Source organism: Cupressus sempervirens, chromosome 2 (genome assembly GCF_028749045.1).
Source record: "Cupressus sempervirens isolate cs-2001-9-10 chromosome 2, ASM2874904v1, whole genome shotgun sequence".
Taxonomy (NCBI): Eukaryota; Viridiplantae; Streptophyta; class Pinopsida; order Cupressales; family Cupressaceae; genus Cupressus; species Cupressus sempervirens.
In genome coordinates, this window is record NC_143119.1 from 640,671,800 (window position 1) to 640,681,161 (window position 9,362).

General features: G+C 33.2%; 1 protein-coding gene across 1 annotated transcript; it reads left to right on the forward strand.

Annotated features, from left to right (window-relative positions):
* The first annotated feature begins 3,759 nt into the window (after positions 1-3,759).
* LOC149574999 (growth-regulating factor 5-like) lies at positions 3,760-7,971 on the forward strand. Its single transcript, XM_089814849.1, has 3 exons — positions 3,760-5,161; positions 6,264-6,672; positions 7,078-7,971. The coding sequence occupies exons 1-3, from the start codon at positions 4,924-4,926 to the stop codon at positions 7,577-7,579; spliced, it is 1,149 nt and encodes a 382-aa protein (XP_089670975.1). The 5' UTR covers positions 3,760-4,923; the 3' UTR covers positions 7,580-7,971.
* The last annotated feature ends 1,391 nt before the right edge of the window (positions 7,972-9,362 follow it).

The window sequence follows — 9,362 nt, forward strand, 5'->3', positions numbered from 1 at the left end:
TCAAAAAGCAAATAGAGGAAAAATAATAAGACTTCCATCAAAAAATGGACATAGCCAATATAATAACAAAAAAATAACATTAAAAATCTTCATTTAATATGAAATTTTAAATTGACCATAGTACAAAAGAAATAACAATTAATTTATTATTTTTTAAATAAATTAATATTTAACTATTTTGTATTAGGATATGGTTAGGCATTGAATTTTTGCTAGGATTAAGATTAGGGTTAGATATTTTACTATGAATAGGTTTATAGTTTTGATTAGGGTTGAGCTTAGAATTAGTGTTAGGATAGGGCAGGGATACTATTTACATTAGTATTATGGTTAGGGTTAGAGTAAGAGTTAGGATTGCTATTAGAGTTTAAAGTTTTGATTAGGATTAGGTTTAGAAATAGTAATATGACTAGTAATAGGTTTATGTTAGTAATATGATTAGAGCTATGCAAGTTACATCATGATCAATATTAAGGTTTAAGATTAGGATTAAAATTCGGATTTGGATTATGGTTGGTGTTAGAGTTATGGTTACCATTATGGGAAGGTTAGGATTTCTATTAGGTTTAGGGTTTACATAATGATTAGTATTAAATGGTAATGGTTATGATTTGTGTGGAGTTATGGTTAACATTACACTTAGGGTTTAAAACTAGAAATATTTTCAAAGTTAGGGTTTACATAATGGTTAGAGTTAGGGTTTCTTTTAGAGTCTAGATTTAGGGATACAATTATGCTTAGGGTTGAACATTTATGTATATTATTTTTTAGCTTTTGGATTTAGATCGTGCCTATCATTTTATCTAAAAGCGAACAAAATAATTCTATAGATTGTAGAAACACATTTATAATTATATATGTATATGTTAGGGTTTTGGGTTAGTGATATAGTTATGGTAAAGATTAAGGTTTACCATTTAGAATTAGAGCTATGGTGTGCAATATAAAAACCATAATCAAATTTCCAAGAAAAAAATGAATAACAATTACTCCAAATAAGTATATAATTTTATAACTAAATAATATGACAAGTCAAAGATATAATGAACAATTACTCCAAATAAATAAATAAATTATTGAGAGCTCTCAAAAATTTCATAAAATTATAGAATGAATATATATATATATATATATATATATATATATATATATATATATATATATATATATATATATATATATATATATATATATATATATATATATATATATATATATATATATATATATATATATATATAAAATTAGCTTTATATTTTATTTTCTACATCTTTGTTCATATGAATATATAAAATATAATAAATAAACTAAGTTCCTAAATCTAAGGACACTACAACAATGGTGGATTGAAAGCATTAATGTAGTAGTTTTGTAAGAAAAATACGAATGAACAATTTTTGAGCCAAAGCTTAGATTATTTATTATTATTGATAATATTAATTATTATTATATGTCAATCTCTCTCATAAGAGACTCATAATTTACCAATAATTTTATAATATGTCAAATAAGAAAATGAATGAACAATTACTTCAAATAAACAAATATATTTAATGATAGAATTATGTAAAAAATATGTATACTTTCTACTCATCAAAGTCATAATGACTTGATTTCCTCAAAAGAAATTAAACTAAATAAACAAATCTATGATTTAATTTTACCAATGAAAAAAAATAAAAAATATTTAAAAATATTTAAAAAAAATCTATTTCAAATTTGTAACCCCCAACAATTTTTTCCCTCATATTTTCTTAAATTCTTCAACCAAATAGCACCTAAATACACCTAAATATCAATCAAATAATTTATTGTAGACATCTCCTTGTTATCAAACATTAAGTTCTTTCATGTTAATATCCCTTATGTTTATTTTTCTCCCTACATCTTTATTGAGCCATTTTGAAAACTCTTTGTCAAACATTAAATTCGTGTTCATGGATTACGTGTTTGATGAATTATTGTTCATATTCCTCCCTACATCTTATATCTTTGTTGAGAAACTTTTTTTTGACTTGTCATGAAAGTTATGATCTAGATGGTTGAGCATTCCAAGTCCACAATTGCACTAATGTGCAAGAAAGACATGAATGGAAGGAGAATTTGACGCTTCCACATTGGATAAGAAGCAATGATTGTTCCAAGAGAGAGAGAGAGTGACCAAATAAATTAATAATAATGATGAAATATGGTGAGATTTCCCCTCCAAGTTGGAGAAGAAACATCTCCATCAGTTCCTAATGGCAATGGAATAGAAATAGTTCTTTATACCTCACTTATTTTTCATATACAAGAGTATGCATTTAACTATACAAATCTAAAGTTGTATTTTTACATGATTTTTATTGGTTAGCTTATCATAATGTACTTTGGCAAATTTGCAAAATATATTAGGTTGCTTTAATTTGTATTTAAGAGTGGTGTTATTTTGTATTTAATCGATTTTCAAATTCTTTTTCATGTTGCTTCTTCTATTTATGAATCTTGATTAAGAATGTAGACATTTTGTAAAGCCTTCCCACCTCAAAAAGTTCATTCTAAGAATTTACATGACACTAAATTAATCCCACTTCAAATTGATTTATTTGTAGGTTGTTCCATTTTGAATCTTGATTAAGAAAATATACTTTTGTGAAGCCCCCTTCTCAAAAAAGCTCATTCAAACTGTAAGTTTTTTGCGAAACCTTGCCTCCTCCAAAAGTTCTTTTGAACTTTAGGCTCTGTGTAACTTTGTCTCCTCAAACATTTTATTGCCTCCTTAAAAACTCAAAGTGCCTACCTTTGAGAGGAAAATATTTGATACTATAGGATAAAATACCTCATTATTGATATGGGGTCTCCATAGCCCAAGAAATGAAAACGTATGTCCTAATAGTTGATCACATATGTACTATAGTCCTTGCATTTTTTAGTTAGCCACTATTGTACACACCTTTTGAAATGAAATTTTTGGATCACTTTGCCTTCCACAATCACTATCTATGAATACCCAAAAGTTGAAATCTTACCTTTGAGCACTTCACTCACCTACGAAGGTGCAAAAAAAAGAAGAAGCCAAATTCAACTTTAACGTAAGAGTTGTAGAAGTTCTAGATGCACAAAATTAACCTAAGCGACTACTAGGCATTTTCCCCCATAAGTCTACTTTGTTTAAAGATATTACAAAATGAATTTGAAGATGAGAGAAACCTTGCCCGCTCAAACATTTTATTGCCTCCTTAAAAATAATCTCATTCTAACTGCCCACTTTTTGGAAGAAAATATTAGAATGTTACCTACATGGGTCTATTTTGTTTGAAGATATGGCAGCATTAGGTGGTTTGGATGAGCTAGAAGATGAGAGAAGGGCCCCAAATGGATCATGATATAAGGTCTTCTAGTCTAGAACAAGAACTAGAACAATAATGTCAGCGAAAGGGAAAGGAAAACAATAATGGCATGGTGTTGGTGTTGGTGTTGGTGTTGGTGTTGCTTGTAAAATGTTTAAAGGAGATTGATGTGGAGAGGGGAGAGAGGTGGTTTGCCTCGCCCTGGCATTTGCACTGGCGGTGGCACTTACAAAGTAGTGACGCCTACTAGTCAGCAGGGAAAGTCACACCACACCACACCGCCTTCTTCAAAAAGCAGGCAGCAGCTAGGCCTGCAAGACAAAGAGGTCCCCACTCTAAGTGAACAAACATGCACACTCGTTACCCACTGTCCACTCAGAGGCAACAGCAGAGAACGCATTTATGGTTCATGTGCCCAGTCTTTGCTGGCAGGTATATTGAAGTTTGTAATCCCGGCATTTAATGTGTGTGTGAGAGAGAGATTAGCGAGGGAATTAAGCGGCTTACCTGAAATATATGGTGTCCTTATATCTCCAGAATCAATTGGAATGTCCAACAAAAAAGCCTGATACACGAAAGGACGGACAGCCAGACACACTGACTCACTGTCTCTCTACCACACTTGTCAACATCTTGATTTGCTCCCAAATGGCGATTAAATTTAATGGTATACCGCTTAAAAAACATGGGGTTGAGCTAAGTTGTCTTGAATAAACCCTCACATTTTTAAATCCAGCCCAGAAATTGATTATTGTTTCTACTTTTTTTATAGGGGGTTTTTATATCCTATCTGATCTATGCTTTGCCCATTTGAATGTGTTTTTTTGTTTGGGTTTAATTTCCTATCTAATCTATGCATTTGTCCATTTGAATGTTTTTTTTCATATGGGGTTTTATATCCTATCTGATCTATGCATTTGCCCATTTGAATGTACTTCATTGATTGTTCTCCATGAGCATAAAACTTGCTATCGCTGAGCGCTATCCATATGCCAGTGATTTGGCTCTTTCATTGTTTGTTCTCTCTCTATAGTTTACATTATATTATTAGAGGAAACCCATCTGCATCTACAGATTCCTCTCAGTCTCCAACCAAAAACCCATGTTTCAGTAGGATCTGAAGTCGTAACAGAAGGAAACCCATCTGAACTGCCTTTTTACACTCTTCAATAGCAGAGGCGGCCCACTATACTAATCACCATAAAAATAGTAATATTTGGTCATTCAAGGCCGAGACAAGTGGGGTATGTTTTATTAAAATGCTTTAGGGTTTATATCCGCTAGAGGCAAAACAACATAATAATTGCTGATGGAATGGACAAGGGTTATATATCAAGGGTTTTAAGGATAAAGGAAGGAGGAGGACAAGTGGAACAACACTAGCATTTATCTGAGTGTTGCAAATGAAAAACCAGCATCTTGGGCCCTTTTGCATGGATCACCCATTCCCATCTTGAGGGGTGCAAAGGTAGCAAATCTCAAGTAGGCTTTGAATCCCTTGGTGTTTCCCATTTTGGGGGAATCCATTTGGAGTGGGCTTGAGAAAGATCATAGAGGTTATACTGAATCCTAGAGAGAGTAAGTGCGTGTATGTATGGGAGTAGAGACAATGAACCATCAAATGCAAATGCAAATGCAAATGCAGATGCAGATTCATGGGGCAAGGCCTCCTTTCACACCATCACAATGGCAGGAACTGGAGCATCAAGCTTTGATCTTCAAGTACATGGTGGCTGGCATTCCTGTGCCTCCTGATCTTCTTGTTCCTATCAGGAAAAGCTTGGAAGCTATCTCTGCAGGCCTCTTTCATCCACACCATCATCCTCCGGATAGTAAGATTGCTGTATAGCCTTTCTTCTTATATGTCATGATAACCCAGTTTTTTATTTCATGAGGGAAGCTTTACTTCCATTCATTCTTAATGTCAGCATATATCATAACCTTTGTAGTGTTGTGCAATTAGCAATACTGTTATTTTTGGCTGGTATGGCTCACAATTAGATGGCTTTCAAGCATCGGTTTGGTCATATTGGCCTATGTCTAGTTGCTTTAGGTGAACATGCTTTCATGGATCTCGATAAGAACATGTCTATTAGCTTCAGCTGATCGTTTCTATGGATGCACTGACCATCAGAAATATTAGCTTGTAATTTTTTTTCATCAACGTTTTGGATCATCACTTCTTATGCTCTCTTTCATGTTCATCCAGAGTTTGATCCGACACGTTTCATCATCACTTCTTATGCTCTCTTTCATGTTCATCCAAAGTTTGATCCAAAATGTTGATTCAATTTTTTTTGAAACAACAAGCTCAAATATCTATGGATTGGGGAAATCTTCTGGTTCTTAATTAGATGACTTTCAAGCATCTTTTTGGTCATATTGTTCAATATCTAGTTGCTTCAGGTGAAAATGCTTCCATGGATCTCGATAAGGAACATGTCTGTTAGTTTCAGCTGATCATTTCCATGGATGTCACTAACCATGAAAACATATATCTGGGTTTTGTTGTTCGTTTTATATGGCTGTTTTTATTGGGCATCTATCACAGGAAATGATTTATGTCAGTTGATTGTTTGTTTTCATGGGTGTATGCTCTTAGAACAAATTACTTTGATACTTGCTAATATGTTTGCAGTTGTGGATGATAAACCCACAACCCATTTGAGCGTATTTTGAGAAATTCTCAGCATCCCATGTTCATGCATCTGGCACAACCACATTGAAATGGAAATGCTAATTAAGACACTGACACGGATTACGGATAACGTAACACTAGCGAGATTTCAGCTGACCGTGATTAAAATCAAAACGTGACTAGAACTTGTACTCGCAAAGATTCTTTAACGGGACCTGCAAATTTTCTGCAGTCCCTGGTGAAAAGATTAAATTTTGTGGGGTTGTTGATGAACATGGGTTTCTTTAATGGTGCAGTGCCTTGGAGCAGTACATTCCAGTTGGGGTACGGAAAGAACTGTGATCCAGAGCCTGGTCGATGCAGGAGAACAGATGGCAAAAAGTGGCGTTGCTCAAAGGATGCATTTCCTGATTCAAAGTACTGTGAACGCCACATGCATAGAGGCAGAAACCGTTCAAGAAAGCCTGTGGAAACACCTCACGCTTCCTCCCATTCTTCTTCATTAACTCTCTCAACTACGGCTCGTCCAACCAATAACAACAACAGCAGCAGCAGCATTACTTCCAACAACTCACACACTTTCAGCTCACCTTCTCCGTATTCTTCTTCTTCAAGACTCTCTGCTGGAGGAATCGTTGTACAGCCTAACAACGCCAATGTCAACCACTTCAACCTGGATTCACCATCGTTTGCAAGAGACTACAGGTTAATCTTCTTAAACTCGATTCTTCTTTAGGGTTAATTGGAGATGTTCGTCTTCTAAAACTTGAATCTTTAGGGTTAATTTGAGATGTTGGTCATCTAATGCTTGAATCTCTACGGTTAATTTGAGATGTTGGTCTTCTAAATCTTGAATCTCTAGGATTAACTTGAGATGTGGTCTTCTAAAACTTGAATCTTTAGGGTTAATTTGAGATGTTGGTCTTCTATAACTTGAATCTCTAAGGATAAATTTGAGATGGTTGCCTCTCTTGGATTAGTCAGAGATGTTGGTCTTCTAAAATTTGAATCTCTAGGATTTATTTGAGATGTCGGTCTTCTAAAACTTGAATCATTAAGGTTGACGACAACCTAAAAGTTCCAACTTTAGGTTTTGCAACTCTGGTGCAGGTACATGAAAGGAGACATGGACGAGCATATATTTTTCTCCAGTGAAGTCTCAGGAACAGCCTCGAGAGGTCTCGGGATCGAATCCCAATCCCTGCTGAGTTCTACTTCTTCCATGGACGCTGGCTGGCGTTCGAATCCAGCGCCCAAAGTGAATGCCTTGTTCAATACTTTTCCCAAACAGCAACAGCAACATTCTTTTTTAAACAGCAGTTTCGGGGGCACTGTAAAAATGGAAGCGCAAGATCATGATGAAGATAACAGTACCCAAGAACAGGATCATGAACATGAACAGCCCCTTCGACATTTTTTTGATGACTGGCCTGCAACAAGATCAAGGGATTCTTCATCTGGGCTTTCATGGTGTGATTTGGAGGAGAGATGCAACACCAGCAGTGCTCAGCATGGTAATCATAGGGCCAGTGCTACTAGCTCCTCAACTACGCAGCTTTCCATTTCCATTCCAATCAACTCCTCAGATTTCTCAGCATCTAAAAGTAAGTGAAAAAATTCGAAACCGCTGGTTTTTCTTTCTTTCTTTTCCTCAATCTCCCAACCGGTTTGAACTATTGTTCTTTTTCTTTATGTAGTAGTTGCTATCTACTGTCTTGAACCTTGCAAAAAAAAAACATTCAGTCCTCCTTATTTCCCATTTCCTTCCCAATGCCTATAATGTTGTGCACTTGCACTTGCACTTGCACTTGCACTGATTCTAGTAGTACAATGGTTGCAAGGGAATGCAGTTACCACTGATGGGGAAAATGATTAGTTTGAGACTCTATTGAATATTGTATATCGACTTCTGAAACTGGCACAAATAATCATGTTTTTAAATCTATTTGTATTGAATCTTGTGCTCTTGCTTTGCAATATGATATTGCTTATATGGTACTTGTTTCTGTGGCTGGATCTTATTAAATGCTGCTGTTAACACTATTTTATTGCCCATGTGAAAAAGAAAGAGTTTTAAAAATACCAACAAACGTACATGGTGCATTGGCATTACCAAAACGTCATGGTTGTATAAAATAAGCTGAATTTTCTTGTTCCCAGGTCTATTGCAGAGTAAATAAATTGTCTCAAAAAAGATTAGTTGATTATGAATATGAAACCAAGAATTTTCCTGTGCTTAGATTTTCTGAAAGCCAATTTATTTATTTATTATCATTGGTTTTTACCCAATTGAATCGTCTACCTGATTAGTTTTTGTGGCAGCCCATTCTTTTATTATGATTGATTGCTGTCCAACTGTTAAACTGAATAGTATTAAATATGTAATTTCTGTAGTTCATAATGTCATTGCCCATAGTTTCTAGTACGGTAAATTTATTTCTTCAATGTTTAAGATGGAATTTCATGATCTATCAAATTACATGATATATAAGAAACAAGAGAGAATAAATTGTATATTTGATTTTTTTCTTCAATTGTATTATACAGATTTTAATATAATAAAAAGTTGTAGGATATCTTTGATTAAAAGTTAAATAGATTTGATGGATTCTTAGTTAATCTATCATCACATAGATCAGAAAGAAAGAAGAAAAACAATACAATAAATTGTATATTTGATTTTTTTTTTCATTTATATTATATAAATTTTAATATAATTTAGGTATTGTGTAAATATTTTTTATTATAAATTTTAATAATATTACAATAATGTGTAAATGTTTCTTATTAAAGTTAAACAATTTTTATGGATTCCTAATTACATCAAAACAAAAATCTTATAACATCACAATGCCAGTGAAATAATTTTATTATATCAAAAAATCAGTGAAATAATCTTTATTATATCACAATACTATTAAAATAATCTGATTATATCAGAATAATATCAGTGACATAATCTTATTAAATCATTATATCAGAAGTTATAACAATAACTGACCTGAAGCTATGAACAGAAGTTTTATTCTTTCAGTTTTAAGATTTTTTTTCCGGTCAAATATATTCACAAAAATGAAGGTATCAGAAGTCTCTTAATATGTTCAGTCGATGGACAAATAATAGACCAGGCTGATATCTTTTTAAAATTATTTACCAGTTGTTTTCTCGTTATAATGACGTTAAAAGCTTTTTGGTTTTTGGAACAATCAAACTGCTATTGAAACTGGAATTCATGCTGAGAATAGAAGCCAAGTCAATTGTTACTAAAGATAAATAATTAAGCTGGCTGCATCCGTAAGAAATAATAATAATCAGTTGGAGTATTCTTTCAGAGATTTTAATTTTGATTCTTTTTTATGTTTAGGATAGAGAACCTTAAAATTATAATTTAAATC

Bases quoted from the DNA above. Each gene is read 5' to 3' on its own strand.
- LOC149574999 (XM_089814849.1), top strand. From the start codon at position 4,924: ATGGGAGTAGAGACAATGAACCATCAAATGCAAATGCAAATGCAAATG. The intron at 5,162-6,263 runs GTAAGATTGCTG...TTAATGGTGCAG, and splicing joins ACACCATCATCCTCCGGATA to TGCCTTGGAGCAGTACATTC. The intron at 6,673-7,077 runs GTTAATCTTCTT...ACTCTGGTGCAG, and splicing joins TCGTTTGCAAGAGACTACAG to GTACATGAAAGGAGACATGG.